The sequence below is a fragment of the Castor canadensis genome, chromosome 10, assembly GCF_047511655.1.
Source record: "Castor canadensis chromosome 10, mCasCan1.hap1v2, whole genome shotgun sequence".
NCBI classification, from domain to species: domain Eukaryota; kingdom Metazoa; phylum Chordata; class Mammalia; order Rodentia; family Castoridae; genus Castor; species Castor canadensis.
The window spans coordinates 115,832,785-115,855,471 of NC_133395.1; the positions used below are offsets into that span (position 1 = coordinate 115,832,785).

General features: G+C 43.9%; 1 protein-coding gene and 1 non-coding gene across 3 annotated transcripts in view; both read right to left on the reverse strand.

Moving 5' to 3' along the window:
* Nucleotides 1-4,352: 4,352 nt before the first annotated feature.
* The window catches only part of Il17rd (interleukin 17 receptor D), a 70,707-nt gene continuing 52,372 nt past the window's right edge, over nucleotides 4,353-22,687 (reverse strand). The window contains exons 6-13 of one of the 2 annotated variants that reach the window (XM_020156509.2): nucleotides 22,444-22,488; nucleotides 22,203-22,354; nucleotides 20,883-20,948; nucleotides 19,069-19,123; nucleotides 18,449-18,559; nucleotides 16,977-17,140; nucleotides 13,464-14,412; nucleotides 4,353-12,607 (exon numbers count right to left, since the gene is read on the reverse strand). In XM_020156509.2, coding sequence (XP_020012098.1) covers nucleotides 12,495-12,607; nucleotides 13,464-14,412; nucleotides 16,977-17,140; nucleotides 18,449-18,559; nucleotides 19,069-19,123; nucleotides 20,883-20,948; nucleotides 22,203-22,354; nucleotides 22,444-22,488 — 1,655 coding nt within the window. In that variant the 3' untranslated portion in view covers nucleotides 4,353-12,494. Of the gene's footprint in view, nucleotides 12,608-13,463; nucleotides 14,413-16,976; nucleotides 17,162-18,448; nucleotides 18,560-19,068; nucleotides 19,124-20,882; nucleotides 20,949-22,202; nucleotides 22,355-22,443; nucleotides 22,489-22,687 lie in introns of both variants that reach the window. The other variant, XM_020156508.2, reaches the window with a different exon arrangement.
* Nucleotides 4,984-5,090, reverse strand: LOC141413102 (U6 spliceosomal RNA). The gene has a single exon (XR_012437926.1). It is a non-coding gene; the product is annotated as a U6 spliceosomal RNA (small nuclear RNA).

A 22,687-nucleotide genomic window follows, 5' to 3' on the forward strand; every position in this document is an offset into this window, starting at 1 on the left:
GAGGTTGTCCTGGTTCCTGGACTCAGTTTAAAACTGCTGGAGGAAGAGATGACACACCTGAAGACAGTCCTTTGGTGGGTAAGGGGATAGGCAGAAAACATGGTGACCATCCACAGAGTTTGGCAACTGAAGAGGCCAGGAGACATTCACAAGCATCCACCTTTTCTCCTTGGAATAGTCCACTAGATTACAAGCGCCGTCATTCTTGAATTCAGTTGTCTCCCTCAAGTGCAAGACCGGATAGGGCAGGACTGGGGCAATCACGCCACTAAATCGTCAATGAGGAGCAGGTGTCTGCAGGAGCCCTCACGTGGAGGGGCAGGTAATAAGCTCTGACTGACACCAGCCAGGAAAGCCATGGTGAAGGGCCGGATGGCATGGCTGGGAAAAGTAACTGGGCTAAGAAGGCACGATGCTCAGGCCAGCCCTGGCCTCTTAGTGTCCACCAGGTGCCTTAACACTTGTGGAACATGCAGTGTAAACCCTCTGATTACGTGATACCACTTGTTGCAAAAACAGTAGAAGATACCAAGAGGGATATAAAAAGGAAGATAAAACCTCCCCATAATCACATCTCCCAGAGATAAGTACTGTTCATTTGTGTCCTTTATTTTTTATTTAATGTATCATGAGCCTCTTCCTCTGTCATGAACTATTTATTCTGTGACATAACTGAAAGACTCCTTGGCCTGCTGTATGAATGTGCCCAACGTGCACTTTTAGACTCAATCCTGAGAGTAATGGCTTTGTTCTTCATTTCTCGGCATGAAGATAATGTGTGGTGAAAAAAGTCTTTACACAATAAACTTTGGCCCACATTTCTGGTTAATCCTAAAGTTAAAACCTTAGAATTCCTGGAAGAGACACTGAACCTTCTGCCTGTAGCAGTGCCCTGTCCGATGCTCCCCTCTCATTTTTGGCATTTGAAAGACATGGAACAGCCCACTGATGAAGCAACACTGGCTTCATCCCCCTCTCCTGCAGGATTGAGGCACTGGTCTTACTGCTCAAATCAAAGCAAGGCTCTGCAAGCAGCTGTGAAAAGGCTTCTTTGAATTCAAGCCTTTTCTGTTCCTATGATCTGGATTACAAGAAAAACCTGAGGGGCATGGCTGAGCAGTGGAATGGAAAGATAGAGCTACACAGTAAGAAGCACCTGAGTCTGAATCCATTGAGCCCCGTCTTGGAGGCAAATGTAACCTAAAACTGTGAAGCACCACTGGGAGGGTGAGGTGCGCTCACACGGCAGCCTGGTACTTGGCACAGTAGCAAGCACCCAACATCAGGATGATTCAGACAGAACCCACACGGTAAACTAACCCCATGTCTACAGGAGTTTATTATCCAGTGTTCAGACAGGGGGTGGAAACCTAGAGCCAGTAAAGAACAGATAAAGTTTTCTGCTCCAGGAGAACTTCCTTCAGGTACTAGTGACTGGGATTGTTTATCTTGACAGCTGAGACAAACAAACGTGACATTTCCGAACACTTGCCTTGTACCAGACACTGGGCAATCTCCCGTGTTTTTTTTTTTCCTTTCTCTTTTTGCAGTGCTAGGAATCAAATCAAGGACCTTGCACATGCTAAGCAAGTACTCTGCAGAGTTATGCCCCCAACCTAGGTCTTTTGAGACAGGACCTTGCTATGTAGTCCTGGCTGGCCTGGAACTTGTGATCTTACTACTTTTGCCTCCCAAGTACTGGCATTACAGGTGTGTGTCACCATGCCCAACCTCTCTGCCTGTTTCATCCTCACAACAGCCCATGAGGCTGGTCTATTTCCATGCATGGTTTTCAGGAAACTGTTTTCAGGGGACTGTTAAGTGGGAGAGCTAAGGTCTCAAGATGGTTAAAGCAGCATCCAGCCCAGATGGAAGGCCATTCTAATAGACACAGAGGTCTGTCATGTACTCATGCAAGCTGAGATAAGTGCTCTGAAGTGCTCTGAAGACAAGTCAGGACCTTGTCTGGGGGTCAATAGTGGTCAGAGGTTTCACTGCAAAGGTGGGATGGAGGCAGAAAGAGGGTGTCACAGCAAATGCAAAGGCCATAGGCAAGAACATAGAAGTGAGGAATCTCAAAACAGTCTGTATGGTCAGAGAGAAAAAGGGGACAGAGAAGAGCAGTCACAAGGTGCCATGTATGAACTTTGGTGTCCACCAGGGCCATTGGCAGTTTCAAATAGGGAGTGGCATCAGTCACCCCCAAAGGCCATTCCCAGCTGCCCATCAGCTGGACCAGGGCTGAGGCAGATTTTCTGGGGGATGTCCCACTTAACTGTACATCCTTTATGCTGCCCTCTGGTGGCCATATCCTGACAGGCACAGGGCCTCACTGTGGGCAGGGCTCTGTCATCTGGCCTCATTCATTCAAGCCTTGAAAATCCTTCGGTGAGCTCTGCGTTCAGGATGCCAGAGATCAATGCTTCCATTTTAATCACAATGCTAATAATAATATCTCATCCATAATGCACAACTATATCCATACATACAAGGTCTTTCAGGACAACTACTTCAGTGGTGTCAACCCAAAGGCAGAATTGGCTTGAGCTTACATTTGATGCAGGCACACGCCTACTTTCCATGGCAAAAGCTCCCCCTGGCCTGGCCTTGGTTTGTCATGAAGCTGACCTCTGCCCACTCCCTGGAATATTTTTTGACTGCAAGGGTAGAAAAGACCAGGCCAGGGCCACCTTATCTTGGAGGACTAAAATTTGATCTGCCCCTTCACACTTTTAAAAATTGTGTAATTCCCCTGACTTCACATAGTCAGTGTGAGAAACAAGCCACCTCTGTTCATATCCTGAGCAGCTGTGGTCATCTGTGGGCAGAGAGGCCTTGCAGCAGCAAGTCCATGTGTCTCTGTCAAGGCTAAAAGGTGACCAGGAGAACCAGATTTACTCTCTAAAAATTCATACTGAGAAAGGAATCAGGTCACCATAATTGGTGTCTTTTGAGGGACACTGTGGCCTACTAATTAGGACTGATGACATCCCAATCCCCAGGCTGTGGGTTCCTTATGTGTGATCTTGGCAAAGCTACCCCATCTCTGGCCCTCAGAATCTCAAAGCTGAGGATGCTAAGAACTTTCCACAGTGGGATGGTGAGAAAAGGCGTAAGAGAGCTGGTGCAGGAACCAGTCTGAGGTGGCCTATCATCACTTCCTCTTCCACCCACTTTACAAGGAAGCTCTGTTCCCTTTCACCGTCCTAGCATTCTGGGTGACCTTGAATGGCTAGACCTTTACTCAGGGGCCACATGAGTGGACTTTGCCCTAGCCAGCTATGAGTTCAAGTCAATGAGAGTCTCTCTGAGCCTCAGTTTCCTTGTCTGTAAAATGGGGACAATATTAAGACTAGCCACCTCAGAGAGTAGCTGTGAAGACAAACGAGATCTCACACGTAAGGCACTTGGTGTTCAAATGTTGGCGCTGAGAAAAAAGGAGAAAGGACAGTGACCATGGGAAACAAGCTATCAAAGGGTAAATCAAGCAACTGCAAACGGAGTGAATGTGAACAGGAAAAATGAAGGGCATGCCAAGGCAAGGGGGAAGAGCCCCCCCTGTGACCAACTGTGCTTCTCTTGAAGTTGTTTTGCACTCTTCCACTTTTTTTTGGGGGGGGGGGGCTGAGGTTGAAGGACCTCAACACTCAAGTCTCAGGGGTGAATGAGAAGGAACAAATAAACAAAGAAGACACAACTTTAAAACTATTACACTCCCAAGCCCTAAAATTTTCTGGAGATGGCCAAAAGGCTTGTACTGTGTGCTTGCTGTTTCTTCACACCCTTTGCCCCTTCTGGACACCTGTCATTTTCAGAGCTCTTGCATGTGCCAGGTGCTATGCCAGCAGCACTTGACACCTGTCACTACCCTCTGAAGCAGAGCCTTTGGCTCACTTTATAGACAGAAACTGAGGAACAGTCTTGACAGTCATGGGTCACAGCAAAAGCAGCAGAACTGAGAACTGGCCTGGAAGTGGATGAACATCAACAGTCCCTTCAGAGCACATGGCACACAAGAGCAAGGGAGCATCCACCGGAACAATAGTCAGGCATCTCTCTTCCTACTTTATGGGTGGCTCCCAAATTTCGGTGGCTTTTTTCAAATCTGAATAGGAAGTTCATTTGTTCTGAGAGCTACATCTCCTCTGCATGTGAGTCACTGTGTTGAAGCAGGAAGCCAGTGCATTCCAGAGAACAAGCTAAGTAATCTAGGGAACAGGTTCCCTTGTCTAACGTGTAAGAAATACGGGCCACCCTTGCCTCCTCCTCCTCCTGAGGCAGAACACTCTGAAAACTAGAAGCCCTGCTAGGTAGAAAACAGGACAGCTGTTCTAAAATAATGAACCATGAAAGTCTTTACAAAACATTTTATTTGATGCAGAAATTCTAGGGTACAAACACATCTTGCAAATGTCAGCTGTAGTCTACTTCACCTATTTACAGTTCTGTACAAATCAAACATGTCACTCACCTTTTCAATATAAAAACAGAGCACACTGCTATAGTCTGTCCATTATGCCACCACTTCCCACAAAGGACACACTTAAGATGAAACAAAAACAATGACATCAATAACCACTATGTTCCACAGGTGTTCCCCTGAGGACACACACAGGAATAAGGAACCTCCACAGTAAACAAACAAAAAAATGTAACTAATAGTGAAAATCAAAGCTACTAATTCTCTAAATGAATGCATTTGGTTTTTACAGAAGCTTTTGCTTTTCTCAAGGGGAAAAAAAAGCTTTAATTAATGGGTGAGCATATTAGTGTAACCCAATGGCAATTTTTTGGTCTAAAAATTGGAGTAGCCACTTTCGGCTATGTCATGCATAAAGGAAAGACTGCTCCTTTACATCTTCTTGACAGAGGGTTTTTTGTTTTGTTTTTGTTTGGCAGTACTAGGCTTTGAACCCAGGGCTTTACACTTGCTAGGCAGGCACCACCCTACTGCATGAGCCACACTCCCAGTCTTTTTTTTTTTTTAATATGGAATGCTTCACGAATTTGCGTGTCGTCCTTGCGCAGGAACCATGCTAATCTTCTCTGTATCATTCCAATTTTAGTATATGTGCTGCCGAAGAGAGCACCACACTCCCAGTCTTGACTGAGATTTTATATGATACAAATATCAGATATGTATGGAGTGGGAATGGACTGCTTTTGTCAGTCTTCTGATTGCGGGAAACATGTTGTCTGTTCAAGTCACAGAGCTCTAGCCCTTGTGAACACGGAAAAGGACTTTGAGGTGTCTGTGGTCTCTGCTGAATTTTGGGGACAAACTAAAGAACAGGAAAGAAGACAACGGGCCAAAGTTCCCAAGAAGTCCTCCCTGTGGTATTTAAATGTGTCTGCAAATGAGCCCCCAAACAGCAACAGTAAGGTGGCATTTGGCATCCACTGGCATCACCTTACCAGTGACTAAGCTGAATTCTGCACTGTTTAAAACATTGTGAGTCACAAAGTAAAGGTAAAGTCTAAACATAGGTAAAATAAACCCAAAATTGGGAGTGTGGGGTAGCTGCCACTCAGAAGGCAAGAGCTCGTCTCCCAGAGTATCCCCAAGTTCAAGATGGACACCAGACATCAAGAATAAGTCCTCAATGCAGAAAATAAACTACAAGATAGGGCAAAGAACTATCACCAAGAGGAAAAACAAAACAAAACACATGGCAGAATAAATTTAAGCAATGTACCAGTTTTTAAAAGTGCCATTATATCTTTATGTGGTAAGAGGAGCCAGGCATGTACAAAGTTCCCTGTAATCCTACCCTGAGCTTGGCTGTCACAAGGCACCAATGTGAATAAGGCACCAATGTTCTGTTTGGGCAACTAAACGGAGTGTGAAGCTGAGAAACAGAAGAGCAGTGAAAATCACTAAGCCCTTGGAAAACAAGAGCTGTGAAGAACAGCTTAAGTGGGTGGTATTATTTACCATTGGAATAAAAACACCAGGGGAATGACTTCACTGTGGCTTTCAACCACAAGGAAGGTGACCAGCTGTTCTTTCTCCACTACACCCTAAACAAAAGAAAGCCGGTTTGAATTTCTACAAGGAGACATACAAAGAACCACCTGATCAGCAGGGTAGGTTACAGAATCTCATCCACAGCTCTGTCTGGAATAATTCAGGCACAGCCTATCTAGACACCCATGGAGGAAGCACGCTAGATGATCTAACCTTTCTCCTTGTCCCCAAATTCTGAAATTCAGCTATTGGCTGACAGACTTCCTCTGGTTTATCCACCCTATGCCTGGAAAGGAGGCGAATGTATATGGCAAGGGTGACCCACAGCCCACAGGGATTCCTTCCTGGTATTTCAACATCAGGAAAAGCTTTCCTCTCGTGTCACACCTCCAAATCAGCCGATGCACAGATCATTTAAAACAAGAGGACACAATGTCTGAGAGGGTCATAGTAAGAGTCCTTGAGATTGTTGCTCATGTCAGTCTATCTTGGTAAGTGCAGAAGGCCAGAGACCTTGGAGGAATCTGAAGTGTCGGCCTCCGAAAACAATACAAGATCAAGTACATGCAAATATAGCCTCCAAGAGTGAGATCCAGGACCAGATCAGAATGTCAGAGTTGATAACAAGGGAAGAATTTGGGGAGATTACAAAGATGGTGGCAGAGACATGGCAATAGAACTAGACCCCAAGATGCTCCAAGACACTGTGTTACAAGTTCAGGAGATAGCCCTAGCTGCCTGGGTGAAGGCACAGAACTCTGGAACGAGTCTGGAATCCAAATTACGCAGATTAGTGGAGCATCTGAGGATCAGAGGTGAGCATTCACATCCAGAACTCCAAAATTTAAATCACAAACTAGATGAGATCATTTCAGTGCTCATGGATATTTTGTCCAGGTTGCCATCTGTTGAAAAAAAGCTATCTGCACTTAATCTGTCATCTTTTGTCTCCACTAAGGTACAACAAGGAAATGTTGACCTACATTCTGCAGTTAATCTGGCACCAACCTCAAGCTCCATCCTCAGCTTACCCGGTCTGCTCCTGCTCCTCTTCCTCCCTATTCTGATCCAGAGTCAACTGGGATGACTTTTAAGGCATCACTCCAGGAGGAATATGGTTCAAGTTTTCTTCCCCACCAACCAGTATTAAAGAAATAAGGAAATGCCTGGTTTCAGTTGCCAGGTCTGAGCTATTACATATTCAGGCCAAGCTTATTTGCTGCAAGGGCCTTGACACTGAAACAACCTGGGGTGTCTTTCAAGATTGGAATTTTCAATATAAACTTATACCTCCACCTTAATGGAGTAGTACTCTCTTGACCCTTATGATAAATGGTGGTATCAAGGGTAAGGAAAACCTGACATCTGCGCACTTGGAAGGCAGATTTACAAGACCCAGTGTGTATGTGTTTTCAGGAGACTGCTGTAAAAATAGTGCTGTCCTTTCATCCTCTTCACATTTACTGCTCCTTTGATGACTGCAGCATTTGTACACAGGATGACATTGTGAAGGGGAACTTTTCTTTGGGCCAAGATCACAACTTGTATTTGATACTCCTCAACATATTGTGGAGTACACAAAGAAAGAAGTGGGTGGAATACTTCTCGTGGTACCTCCTCATGTCATGACTGATGAGCTGCACACTTCCTTCCCTTTGTACGAAAATTACTGCTTTACCGACAACCAGTTTAAAATAGACTCTTCATTGACAAAGAACAGCAGTACCTCCTGGATTTACTTGCTCCAATTGTTGACCATGTGACAGTGTTAGCAATTATGGGTTCTTGGTATCTACAGCTGTTAATGGCTCAACTGCTGACAGACCAGGCACCGTTCATCTGCCATCTACAGGGATGGAGAGAGTTACCAGCCTGGTCAACGGAGACTTTGTACTATACAGGTCATGTTCAGAGGTTGATGTTGAATTTGAACCATGGATAAATAAGACCTTGTTTCCCCCAGTAATTTACAATAACTGAAGCTCTTTTGTAAACCCATACACTGCAATAGTGTATGCTTCTTCCCCCTTAGTATCAAATGTTCTTATCAAGGCTGATGACTGTTATTTCCTTGGGGTTTCCAGCTCATCTTCTTTGCCTAAAGAAATTCAGTCTCCACAATCATTAGAACTAATTAATGTCAAATTCCCTGATTCAGATGTAATAGAAGACTTAGGTACACATGCCCACCTGACAGATCCTACTGCCATTGCTGTTGGGCCACAATTTGATAAAGCATGAGGTTTTGGGTGCTGCTGTCACTGTTGCCGCTATAAACTCTATTGGGTTTGGTTACATACATTCTTTGTCTCCTCTGATTGTTCTGAACGACATTTATATAAAAATCGCCCAGTTTGGTGGATTTCTCTTCTTTATCATACCCTGCATCAAGGTTATTGGCATGTCATACATGCTTATTACCACTGCCCAATTCCCTGCATCCTTCCCTGCTCTGTCACACTTTAAAAAAAAAAAAAAAAAAGAAAAGAAAAAAGATAATGCAAATACCTGGCTTGAGTGGACACAGGAGGCTGATTTCTGGCCTTTTCCCCACAAATGCCTATTTTCCTAATTATGTCTTGGCCTAAGCTCAGAATCGTACACCACCTAAAAATGCAATTATATCTAGAGCTAAAGTATAAACCAGGACCCAAGGGTTGTGGGGTTTAAGTGAAATTGTTTCAAGCAGCATATATTTTAAATTGGGAGAATATCAATCTGAATTTGAAATTAACAGCTGACTTGCTTTCTCTTAAAAAAAAATTATGAAATGTGAAAAAGCAATCAAAACATTTTAAATACATTCAGAATCGCATCAAATTTCTTTCCAGGAGAGACAGGGTTTAGAAACAGTATTTTCTCGTGGCTCCTGACATTTGTAATTACTATAGATGGCTTTCATTTCATATCTTATAAAGATATCTTATAAAGAAGAGGTCACAAACTGGCAGCCAGTAGGCCAAATTAGGTCCATCTGTGTATTCTGTTGGTCCTGAATTCACTGTAGAAAAATTTTAAAATGAGTTGTCAGTATTTAAATAAACCAGAATTTTTACCTACCTTTTTTGGGGGGGAGGGGGACAGCACTGGGGTTTGAATTCAGGACCTCATACTTGCTAGGCAGGTACTCTTAGCACTTGAGCCATTCTACCAGCCCTTTTTTGTGATGGGTTTTTTTCAAGACAGGGTCTTGAGAACTATTTGCCCAGGCTGGCCTTAAACCGTGATCCTCCTGATCTCTGCCTCCTGAGTAGCTAGGATTACAGGCATGAGCCACCGGCACTTGGCTTGCCTTCTCTCAAAAAATGGGAAGATCAGGGATACTGCATGCCCACATTCAACCTGTAGGCTGGACAAGAGCTCTTTAGTTTGCCATAGTCCCTTCATGCCCTATTGTCTCTGACAAAGAGAAGGTGTGTCAATGCATTAACTTTCATACAGCTATTTTCCTTATACCTGGGTACACTGGTGCCCACAGTGAAGGCACAGGGTCTGTGCCTTCAGAATCAGCAGTCTTCAACAACAGAAAATACAGAGTGATTTCTCTCTTAAGAAAGTTTATTTAAGTGTCAAGGGACTGCAGGGTTTTCTTTCTTTTGGAGGGAGGGTCTGTCATTTCTTCTACAGGAAGAAAATAACTTTTCCCCCTTTTATTTCTTTTAAAGGAAAAAATTCAACTCTGAAAAAAAAAAACTCTAAAAAATCCTGTCACCTCACATTTTTAGAGGGATAATCTTCCTGTTTATTTGCATGAAAGTCAGGGACTTGAAACTAGAGGTTGGTAAAAACAAAACCAAAAACTCTTATAGCTATGAAGTAATAAGACTGAACTATGACAAACAAACATACATGAACTTATATACCAATAACCTACTGCACAGATTCCAATGGTGTCATTAAAAACAATTTTTTTAAATAAAACTTCTAACCTAGGACTGTCTCCAATTAACACCTACTTTTAACTTCATCTCCTAACTTTAGGGTTCAATCTCATTTTAGGCTCAAAAATACTGTATTACACCTGGCTGAATACCAGGGCTTGGACTGAAATGACTTCTGATTCTTCCTGGAGATCCATGTGTACCCATGCGGCTGGGCAGGGCCCACCAAGGTGGTCCCTGTTATTTGTAGCCAATTTTTCTGAGAGGAGCATCCTTGTGCCTGAGATTCTACCTCCCTGACCACTCTCCCAACAAAGCTAACTGCATCAGAGGCCAAATCCTTCCTGGGGGAACTGGTGATTTGAGGTGAACAACTAGCTCCCTACCTTCAATCTTCTCGGTTTCCTAGAGCCCTGCACTCACCTGTCTCTTTTCCTGGAATTATCCATGCAATTTTCACTCTCAGATCAAGGCCTGTCACTGAGATCGTCCCTATAATATAATTCTTGTTTCCCAGATTGGAAAACCTGTGACTTGGCAGAAAACTTTTCTGAATTCCTTCTTATCATTTCCACTGTCTGGAACAATTTGCGAGTCAAAATATGCAGCTCTGCTCAGAACAGATGTTTTGCCTTAATCTGCAAGACATCTATTCCCATTCCTAGTATGATGGGAAGGTTGGAAAACAAAGTGAAAGTAATGAAGCACAACTTCATTTTCAGCTTATCAGCTTATTCTGAGCCAAGCATAGTTTCATTATTTGGCAGGTTAAAATCTGAGTTTGTTGTCAGAAACATTAGTATTCCAAAATAAGTATCCAAACCTTACATCCAAACTAGAACACACCTGATTCTTGGACTAGCACATTCTTTTTCCCTTCCATTTATTAGCAAGTGAGTTTGTATAGTGAACTCTCTGCCCATATCTTGGGATCCAGTTAATGCTCCCCCCAAGTCAATTTCACACGCAAAGTTGTCCTATCCTAAAAGTGGCTCCTAGTGGTTCCTTTGGGGATAGGAAGAATCTCTTGGCCTCAGTTTTTAAAAATCCGTCAGGTAATGTCCCAAGCAACTTTTCGTTTTTTTAGCAATTTGGGCTCAACCAATCTCCTTCATATTAATAGTGGGGCAGTCTTATGTAGACAGGAGCTCTGTCCCTCTTCTGGATTCCACAGTGACAATATGGAACAACTCCCCTCTCTTGGGATGCCTGGTTTTATGGGGAGACAGTCTTGCAGCTAACTGTCTCTCCCTCAGAGCAGCTGCAGGAAACTCGATGCCAGAGAACAAGTGAGCACGTTCTCCCAAGAAGCTGCCAGCTGCCTTTACAGAGCAGGGAGGAAGACATTTGCATTCAAAATACACACAAACCTCTTCTTTGTAGCAGGAGTGCAAGCCTTCCTTCCCCCACCTGCCCGCCCAGCATGTGCTTGGAAGGGAAAGCCCTGTCTCATCCCACCTCCCCCACCCCAGCTTAGATCTTTCTTAGCATCCCCCTTCCCAGTTTGAATGTCAAAATCCAACAGCACCTATGAGAAAGGTGGGGAAAGATGCTTGGGCCCGGATGCTCCAGGGCATAGGGAGGGCAAGGGTTTCCATCCATGCTAATCAACACACACAAGTATTTTCCCTTTGGAAACAAATTCTGTAGAGAAACCGTTCATAAAAAAAAAATAGAACATATACTGTTGTGACAGTCCCCTCCTTTCTATTTTCTTTAAAAGAGGTTTGTCATCAGTCAAAACCAGTTCAACAAATTTACTGGCCACCCCTCCGCACACTGTTTTGTGTCAGTGAATTCGATCCCTAATGCCCAGGACACAGACTTAGACCAGAAGGCCAACCAAAGCATGAACTACAATTTCCAACAATACAGCCCAGCTGGGTGACAGTCGTGGTAGGCAGCTCACATATGATGACTACTCAGACCCTAGCTGAGGTTCTGGCATCTTCTGCAAGTTGGCCAACCCATTTCAGAGGAATGGTCAACACAGTCATCCTGTTCTGTGGTCCCCATCTTTACCAGCCATGTTACTCAGTAATGCACAGAGATCAGTTTTATAAAAAAATGACTAGATATTCAGTCACTTTCTTGACCTTTGACTCACAACTTATTTAACACTCATGGCATTGTAGGTCCCACATCAAAAACAGATGGGAAGATCATCTGCAATAGGGCATGGACTCCAGATAGAGTGGCACTTGATTTCTGGAGCTGTAATGACATTAAAAGTGCTTTTCCCACAAAGTATTTCAAATCGAAGTAGCCAAAAGTTAATAAGCAAACTGCAGAGTTCAATGAAGTCTGAATGATCAGTGCAGGTATCTCCCTGTTTCTCTTTAGCTGTTTCCTCCCTACCTCCCAGAACAGGCTCTGCTCCATAGATTGACCTAACATAGCAAGTTACTGTCAGACCTTATGGACATGCCTTTCAGAGCTCCATATGGTTTAGAAAACATGCTAAGATATTTGGCTAGAGGTTCTGGGACTGAGAGAAGGGAGCAAATACTGGCCAGAGTTTCACTCCAAATATCCTTGTATGAGCCCTCAGCTCCAAGCAGATAGAACACACAACCACAGAGATGAGCTGGGGAACCAGAGAGAGGCGGTAGCTAAAGTGGCAATGCTTAGACTCTTCCATTTCATTACAAAGAGGCAACCGTGTGGAGTTCATCAGTGTAGCTGCGGCAACCAAGTTCTGCTTTGCACACCCCAGAGGCAAAGAGCTTGGAAGGAAGGGTTGGAGGATCCTCCTCACCTAAGGAGAGAAGAGAGGACACAGCCACACAGTCATTGCATTTCACTGGTCTTAGCACTCATACCAGAACATTGCTGGATCTGCGACTGAGCTATAGGCTTTGTACCACTGAGAAAGGCATCCACACCAGCTCAAGATGTGGCACTTTCATTCTCTTAGCAGATTCTAGTTTCCTTAATTGAGGAAGGAAGACACCTTCCCTAAGGGTCCAGTGTCTGCATGTATAATTCAACTAGTTACAACCATGACATCCTGCTGGAGCTCCCTGGAGAAGTGGTCTTGGCCCTTGGACTTTGAGGCCTTGTATTGAGCTAGGATGGAGCGAATATTGCACCTATGAACCCCACGCTCAATATATGTGGTTTTAAAGGCAAGGGAGAGTGAAGGCAGTAAACACTACAGGTCCCAGCAAAGACAAAAGGTCCGCAGAACCTTAAGTAACGTTCTTGGAGCCCAAAGTGTTTTGGTGTTCTGGTGTTTGGGGGGTTCAGAGAAGCAATATAATGCAGCTAGTGAATGCTCCATAATATAACTGGGGAGGGGCTTTAGGCAGCTCTTCATAATTTAGGATCAGTATTTCTGCAGTTCAAACAAGTGAATATTCCCATTAGCTGAGATAAATCAAGACCATCAAAAGAGTTGTAGAAATAGGAGCAAAAGGAGCTTTGATAAGTCTTGATAAGCTGACTTATAGTCTTGACTTACCAAGACTATCAAAGGCACCGTACAACTTCCCATCAGGTTTCACTGCCCAAAAAGCAGGCGCTACAATTAGAACAACACTTTGACAGAGGACTTGAGAAGTGTGATCAAAGGCTGTGGCCTATGTCAGGAACTTGACCCAAGGGCACCTTACCCAGACCTGAGGAGGAGGACACACTCTCAGTCAGGGAAGATGTTTCTGTCTGGTCGGGGGAGAGTCCTTCCATGAAAGGCAGAGACAGCTCGGATGAGGGCACTGAAGAGTCGTAGATGCCCGAGTCTCGAGGCATGTCTGAAGAGCTGCCGACTTTAACCGCATGCAGCAGGGGCGGGAGGCAGGAGCTGCCATCATGGGCTGGCCGGGCCTCGGTGTCAGGCTCCAGGCCTGCATGCTGACTCTCCTGGAGTGGGTGCAAGTCTGCGGGTCCAGTGGCCCCAAGAGCAGCCGCCTCGGCCTTTGGGCAGAAGTCACTCTCTGACCCTGCTTTACAGATGACATCATTTAAAACCAAGCCTGAGTCAAACTTCTCCAGGACTGGCTCCTGGCAGCGCAGTGGGGGAGGATGGAAGGGTACAAACTGCTTCTCAAACCAGTCAGGCTCCTCGTCTATAAACTGGTGCATATTGCAGATGGCTACGTACAAGGAGCGGCCTGATTTGGTCCGAAAGTAGTTCCTTCTGCTGCCAGGTCCCAGATGTTGACCAGCCTCCTGGAGACTGTGGTTTCCGGAGTGCAGATGGGAGCAGAGCTGAGGGAGGTTGTCCATGAGTTTGTATTTGGTGCTCAGATCCAGGATGCAGGGGACGTCTCCCTCGCAGGAATAATCAAAGTAGACAGCAATGAACTTGCTGAGTGCCCCAGTTGAACTCTGCTTGGCCTGGCGGAGCTTTTCAGCAATGGCTGACACAGCCACCAGGAAGAGCTCCCCTTTACCAGAGCTTCTGCCACCTCCTTTGTGTTTATAGTTCTTCTTGTCCACAAAGTACTTCATGCCTTTGGAACACACCACAATGATGAACTGGGACTCGTGGATCTTCTGAATGACCCATTCTCTCTGCCCTTCTCTGCAGAGGCTAAAGTCTTCCCAAAGGTCCAGAGCCACCTGGAAAGAAGACAATGCAGTTCACTCCAACACCAGGAAGAAGAATGAAGGAATAAGATGGTGAATGTTAAGAGATGGCAGAGAGGCTCAAGTCATAAGAGTGCATGCCTAACAAGTGTGAGGCCCTAAGTTTAAACCCCAGTGCCGCAAAAAGAAAAGGAAAGAGAAAAAGATGTTAAATGTTAGAGAAGGGCCCATTATCTGCCATCTTAACTGTTATTAGCAGGGTTATGTGAAGGATCTGTGTTCCCAGTAAGGTATAGAACAGCTGAGGTTTGTGATAAGGGTCATACATGGGCCCCTCTGCTAGTACTTACTATCCTTCAACTCATTTTAGCATCATGTGGGGTCTATTACCACCTGCCCTAACCCTGAGGAGTCAGAATCACAGAACTTTTAGCAATTTGTCTAAGTCACTACAGAGGATGCCCTGAAGGAACTACAAGGTGGAGATCACAGAACAGGAAGGAACTGGGATTGGGGTATTAAGGCCACCAGATGCAAAAAGCAGATCCTGGAGTGAAGGCTGGTGGGCTCTGAGAGGAATATGTAGATGAGTAACCAAAAAGTGTGCTGGGAAATGCCAGAGTCACAACACACAATGCTAGTTGACTCATATCCAGAAGTGTTACTGATAGACGACCTTTGGCCCTTCTCAGAGACCCAGAGTCAGTCAGTTGGTCACTGATGGGGAGGAGGATGAACAGCTGTAACATGGGTGTTCTGGTTAACTCACTTTGGAATGACCAGTACCTTCCTCCATGGCTTCATACAGATCGGCAGTATCACATCTCTGCAAGGCTTGTGAGCAATAAGACCTTTTTTTTTTTTTTTAACTGAGCAGGGAGGGGGTGGTGGGGTAGTACTTCATAAAAGAAAGCTAGGCATGTGTGGCCCTTCAGAGGGTGTCATCACCATCTCAGGCCACTTTCATCTGATTCTACTGAAAATGCTTCTTGGCAGTTGTGTTGGTGGTGTTCCTTCTGTAGTTCAAAAACTAATTCCCAAGCTGGGAGTGTGAGCACCTGACTAGCAAGTTGAAGAACCTGAGTTCAACCCCCTAATACTGCCCCCCAAAATTAATTCTCAATGGCTATGGTCAAACATGGCAGACACTGAGTCTTATAGGGGAAGAACATTCTGAAACGATTTTGTTCTCCTCTTCTGCTCTCAGATGTTAACCAAGGGAAGAAAGTCATAGCATCTATCTACTTGTTGAAACTAATACTGAATCCTCTTATACTTTCCTTAATTCTTGTTAACTGGTAGTATATACCAAGTATGTACTACCTATCTTTGTCTCACTAATTCCAATTCTAGGCATTTCTCTTTGGGCAATAATCAGAAATAGGCCAATATTGGACTACTATTATATGCCAATATTATAGATTATGCAACTACTTAAAATTGTAGTTCACACAGAACTTGCTAATAGTATAGAAAATTATTAAGAGATAGAAAAAGATCAATTTGCCCAAACTACAAAAGTATACGTGTGAGTTCATTTGCAGAGAAAAAGAGTGGGAGGAAATACACCAAATATGTCTGTGGTGTCTGAAGACAGTGTATTAAGAGTTTGCAGTTTTCCAGAGGCTTGATCTGCCAAGTTCATAGCATGCACATGGGGAAACTGGGCCAAGTCTTTAAATACATTTTATTGACAGCAGAGGGCAGCCTCACCACGTGGAAAAAGTCGAGCAACAGGCCAATGGGGAGGTTACAAAGTACAAATCACTTCCAACTATACAATTATTGTACAGTTACTGCATTTGTAAGAAATGGGTACCCCAGTACTGCCAAAACAGAAAATAAGCATAGTACGCCTTCCATGCTAGCTTCAGACTTCAGATTTGTAGCTAGAAAAGCTACAAATTGGTAGTTAAGTCAAAAACAGCTAAGAAACCAGAGCAGATGTTCAAGCACGTGACATTTCCATTTTTTGGGGTCCTCCCCTTCTACCTCCTGGTTCTCATCAGCTACTGCCCTCTTCTACCTCACTACTTTCTTCTTTTCCATGACTTCATACCAGACAGTGGCCAAACTCACACAGCCCCTTGTTAAACATTTCTCCCTGGTCCCCAAGATCCCATCCAGTGGCAGTACCATTCTCTACTTCCCTTCTCAGCAAAATTTCCTCAAAGAATTATCTACACTCCCTCAAAGAATTGTCCTTACACTTGCCCTTCCCTCTTTGACTCTCCACTGAGGTTTCTGTCTGGCACATGCTCACCAGAATGTCAAGTGACTTGTCCCCATCGTAAGTACATGTTCCCATGGCAGTCACTGATTTTTAAATGTTTATGAAACTTCCTGCCAGGTGGGTGCCACTCCAGGCTTTTGAGCCAGGAGTGTGTCAAGATTAGAACCAAGTTTTATGAAACATTTAGTGCTAGTAATGGGTAGGACAGACTGAAAGAAGAGTACAAGACTATCCCCAATTGGGAAACTATGCACTAGTCAAAAGCAGGTGTTACAGAAGCAGCCCTGGAGGAGAGAAGGCAGCAAGGAAGGAGTATGGAGTATTTGTCCTGCCCAGGGTAAGAGAAAAAGATTAAATTCTGCACCTCACAGCCGCAGAAGTCCTGAAGAAAGTAGGCAAAACACTGGACGACGTTCATGTGATTCTGGCCATCTTTACTGGAGTAGCAGAGGAAGACCTTGGGGCGCGGCCACAGCCTCTCTCTGGGGAGTGCAGCAGTGTATGTGGAGGACTCAGAGCTCTCCTCATCTAAATGTGAATATATATTTTCTAAATTGGGAAAGAAGAGGGTTGATACCTATGAACAAAGCTTTGTCTGGTTTCATATGACTTGGAACTCAATGATATCTTCAAGAACAAACAGTTGACATATTCACCTAGAGAATTCTAGTCTCCAACACATCAGCCCCGAGTCACCACTGTGAATGGGACAGACAATCTCTGTAGTAGAGCATCCTTAGTCCTGTGCCAGTGGCTCATGCCTGTAATCCTAGCTACTCAGAAGGTGGAGATCAGGAGAATCATGCTTTGAGGCCAATCTAGGCAAAAAGTTCACGAGACCCCCATCTCAACCAATATCTGAATACAGAGGTGCACACCTGTCATCCCAGCTACTCTCACTTCCAGTTCAGCCCTGGCAAAAAAAAGACCTTATCTTAAAAAAAAAAAAAAAAAGAGAAAAAAGGGCTGGAAGCATGGCTCAAGTGGTAGAGCACCTGCCTAGTAAGCATGAAGCCCTGAGTTCAAACCCTGATACCACAAGAAAAAAAAAAATTTTTTTTTTTTTTTGAAAAAAAAATTCTTAACCTGAAATTGACCTTGGACAAGCCAAAAATGCTCCAGGGGCTATTCCAGTCAGTGAAGTGCCCACAACTTGCTCTTGCAACCAAGTGCACCTACTAGACAAATTAAGTTGGTAGAACTGCCCTTTAAAAAATAGAGAAAAGGTTGATTGAGGTATAATTTATAAAAGTAAATTATATAAATCCTTTTTTGGGGGACAATTGGGGTCTTGCTATATATCCCAGGATAGCCTCCAACTCCTGGGTTCAAGTGATCCTCCTGCCTCAGCCTCCCAAGTAGCTGGCAGTACTCCCAACAAAAAGTGTACAAACCTTACGTGTACACCTCTGTGGATTTTTATGTAAGTATATACCTGTGTAACCCCCACCCAGACCAAGATGTCAATCATTACCGGCTCCCCAGAAAGCGCTCATGTAACACACCTGACTTTCATAAATGATCAAATCTTTCCCTAGATCCTTATTCATACCATACACTTCCCTTCTGCCCTTGAATTTACTACCTTGAGTTTGAGAATTGAATCATACCTGTCCTTTCAGTGGCTCCAGGGATTGAAAGCCAAAAATTTTCATTCTGGGAACTACAGTAGGCAGGGAGCTGACTAGAAGATATGAGGCTTCCTAGATGCCTGCCTGGAGGAACCAGGTGTTTCCAGTCTGCTTTTCTGTTGCAGCCAACCTGGCCTGCTCTATACTTTCTTTTTTCTTTTTTTGGGGGGTAGGGTTGGGGGAGACATGGCACACAAAGAGATACCTTGTTGCTTCTTGCGGCACATCACAGTGAAGAGCGTTGCAAATGCTGATATGACAACCAGGGGCACAGTGATGGCCACAGCTCTGATGGGCCCGGCCCATGGGGAATGCACTGGGAATTTCAAAAGGAAGGCTTTTAAAGTTAAGCAGTGTTAACAGGTTCAAACAGAAATAACTTTTTTTTTCCTTGGTAAATGTAAGCCGTCTAACAGGTTCTAGGACTCCCACAACCACCTTTCTCTAGCTGGTGTGGTGATTATAAAAGGATTCAGTAGTTCCTCTTTAAAGAGTTACAGAAAATAATTCAGCAGTTCAGAGTCTGCTGGCACAGTAAATACCTTTGAGTGGGAATTTTGCCTAAGGAAACCTCTCCTCCCACTTTTCTTCCAAGGACAATTGCCTATTTATTTAGTCCCAGTGACAGACACCAGGCTGGCTTTGATCTTCCAGGCATCAACATGAAGGGAGAAGGAAACAGATTTGATGGAACATCATTTAAGAAGAGAGAAGAGCTGCATTGAGTTTTGTTTCTGTGAACCATGAGGTACCGAGTACAGAAGAGATCAGGTAACCCTGGGCTACGGTGGTCTAAAGCCAAATTTTAAACAAAACAACTCTTACCTGGCTTTAACGCATAATGCATCACTTTTCTTGTTGTGTTAGTGTCATCTACCAGCTGCAAAACAGAGGAAGCTGTATTATTGTTATTTTTTAAAGAGACAGCACCTCAACAAAGGGAAGGGGAAAAACTGGTGATTTCATTCATTTTTCCATCAGTGGGCAGTGGGGTGGGCTCAAAAGGGGAGGAAAGTGGCTGGAGGCTAAACCATTCACCAGGCTGAAGCGAGGCACCAAATCTGTTCAGGTTCATCTCCACTTTTATCAATTCAAAACGCTAACCTTAACCAGCAGCAGTGGCACATGCCTATAATCCCAGCACTCAGAGGGCTGAAGCATGTATCCACAGTTCAAGGCCAGCCTACGCTAAAGAGTTCTGGGTGAACCTGGGCTACAAGAAGAGACCCTGTATCAAAACAACAAAAAATTCTAACTGGGCTAGCCGAGTGGCTCAAGTGGTAGAGTGTCTGCTTAGTGAGTGGGAGGCCCTGAGTTCAAACCCCGGTAGCACCAAAAAAATAAAAAACTCTAACCTTCACCATGCTTCCTCTCCTGAATCAGAAGGCTGTTTATTCACTGAAGAATTCAGCTAGTGAGTCCCACATTCTCATAACTGTCAGCTCCACAGGAATCCTACAGCTGATGTTAGTGGGTCGCCCTGAGTGCTTTACGGTGTGTATGTCCCAAACCAGGGAATGCAAGAACTAGGTGTTTTTACCAAAATGTTAAAACATGCTGGGAGTCTCTCCATTGTGAGGCTACCGACAAATTGTTAATTTCTTTCTACTCTTTCTATAGTACCAATTTAATACTGGAAAAGTAATCTTAGAAAAGAAACATGTAGATGCTCTTTGAAGTGGTATCTCTAGAAAACAGCAAAAGAAACTTGGCAGATATAATGGGCCAAACTCATATTTTGCTGAAACAAAATATGTTTTCTTTTTGATGGTGCTGTGGATCAAACCAGAGCCTTGTGCATACTAGGCAAGTGATCAACCACTGAACTACATCCCAACCCTTGGTTTTTTGAAACAGGGTCATGCTCTAGAGATCAGGCTGACCCTGAACTCATTATGTAGCTCAGGCTGGCTTTGAACTTGTGATCCTCCTACCTCTGCCTATTGAGTGCTGGGATTATAGGCATGAGCCATCATGATCAGCCTAAAACAAAACTTTTTTTAAAGATAAAAATTTGAAAATATGTCTTTGTAATATGAAGTAATGCTATACAGAAATTTTAAATGATTGTTATGTGGACTATATGGGTACATAAAAATATTTATTTGAGCTATTTAATGAAAATATCAAACATCAATTATGTATAAACTTTATTTATTTATTTTTTTTTGGTGGTACTGAGGTTTTGAACTCAGGGCCTCATGCTTATTAGGCAAGTGCTCTACCACTTGAGCCAAGCCACCAGCACTTTTTTGCTTTTAGCTATTTTTCAGAGAGGGTGACATGGTTTTCACCCAGGCTGACCTCAGACCACAGTCCTCTTCCCTATGCTTCCTGTGTAGCTGGGATTACAGCTTCTTCTTTGAGACAATGTCTCGGTAACATGTCTCGGTAACTTTTTTGCCCAAGCTGGCCTCAAAGTACAATCCTCCTATCTCCATCTCCCAAGTAGCTGGGATTGTAGGCATACACCACCACTCCCAGCTCATGCATAAACTTTTTAAAAAGCCTAACAACTATGCTGAAACATAATAACACACATCTTCAATGCTTGAAATGTTAGTGTTCTAAAGAATCAGAGGTCTACGTGAACTGCGTTGTATAGAATTAATAATAGGGCTTTCTACAGTTGTACATACCTCAATTATATAATCCCCTGGAGAAATGTTTTGGAGAAGACAGCTCATTGTCTCTGTATTTTGCTCCTGCAAAGAAGCAAACAACACTTCAAAAACTCACCTCATGCATAAAGGTCATCAAGGCCTCTCTCTTCCCCTACCAGTTTTCATCACTTTTTTAGAAGATGTGACTAGGCTGGAAAGCAGTTGTGTTTACCTGCTACATATTATCTGACTTCACCTTGATAACGTTCATATTCTGTGCTTAGTTGGTGGTGCTTTTAGCTGTGATTTTCACTGGACAATAAAGAGCCTAGTTAGAATACCTACTTTGCTTAGTAAACAAGTGGGGAAAGATATTACCAGTCTGTATTTGTAGTATTTTATTTGCCATAATTGTAACTTGAGTAGAAGGTCAAAGAATTTCAGTGATGCAGATGAGAGCCAGCAGGAGAGCAAACTCAACAGTCACGAGAGCATGTTAGGATAGGAAGGGGCTGAGTTTTGCCACACCACCAAGAATATCTCTTGGTGCTTGTAGGGGCCATTTGGCAGTCCTATAAACATCCACCAAACACTTCCTACTCCTCTGATCATGCTCAGTTTAAGATCTTGGTTACTGAGTTTCTAATTAACCTTGGCCTGTGGTAAAATCAATGGCCACTAAATTGCTAGTGGTTTGGCTAAGTGGTTTTTCCACTTACTAGCTGTATGACCTTTAGCAGGTCAGGTGATCTCGATGAGCCTCAGGTTCTCCACTTGTAAGGGGTAGGGAGGTGACAGTGTGACAGCAGTCTCTGTTTCATGGAACGGTCAGGGTTCAAGGAATAGAAAGCATAGTATCTGCTATATAGTGAGCACCTAGTAAATACTTAAGATACAGAACAGCCAGGTGTGGCAATTCATGCCTGTAATCCCAGCACTTGGGAGGCAAAGGCAGGAAGATCACAAGTTCCAAGCCAACCTGACCTACAAAGCAAGACCCTGTCTCAAGACAAAACAACAACAAAAAGTAGGGCTGGAGGTGTGGCTCAAGTTGTAGGAAAGCGTGAGGCACATAAGTTCAAACTCCAGTACTGCCAAATAAATAAATAGAAGAACAAACTAGAAATACTAATTCTTTTGATTCATTGGCAGTATTTTTTCCAGGTTATGTCATCACAAGAACAGCCAAGACAGAGATAACCAGGGAGAGAGAGACAGCAGCAAGACACCCTGAGACACTCGCAGTGAAAAACATCCTGGAAGATCTACTGACCACTGACAGCCAACAAAGCCTAAGGCTCACACTGCACCAAGCAAGTTCCAGGGGCCCAGGAGGAGTGACTTTGAAACACTCACCTGCTTACAAGTCTTTCGCTTGAAGGGTCCTTCATGCTTGAGCTTGTAATGCAGATAGAAGAAACGGAAGCCAAAGTTGTATGGTGCATGTTCGAAGGCCACCTGCATGTCCGAACCATGCTGGGTGATGTTCAGGTTCCGAGGTTTCCAGACTGGGAGGAGGAAGGGCCAGAGTGAGCATCCCCAACACCATTACAGAAGTAACACACTGAGCCTGACAGATAAGAACAGCTGTACTTACAGGGTTTACAGGCCAGGTTGTCAGGTTGTAACAATAGGTCACAGGCTATTAAGAGAGAACATATTTTTCTTTTAAGGACAATTTTACATTTTTCTTATGCAACAGTTAAAAAAATACAACAATACTGTGCCTAGTGCTGCTGGAAAGGTTATAAAATACATCAATTCCACAATGATTTTCACTACAGAGCAGTTGTATCTTACGAAAATTTAAAGGGTATAGTATAGAAATATTAAAGCGGTGC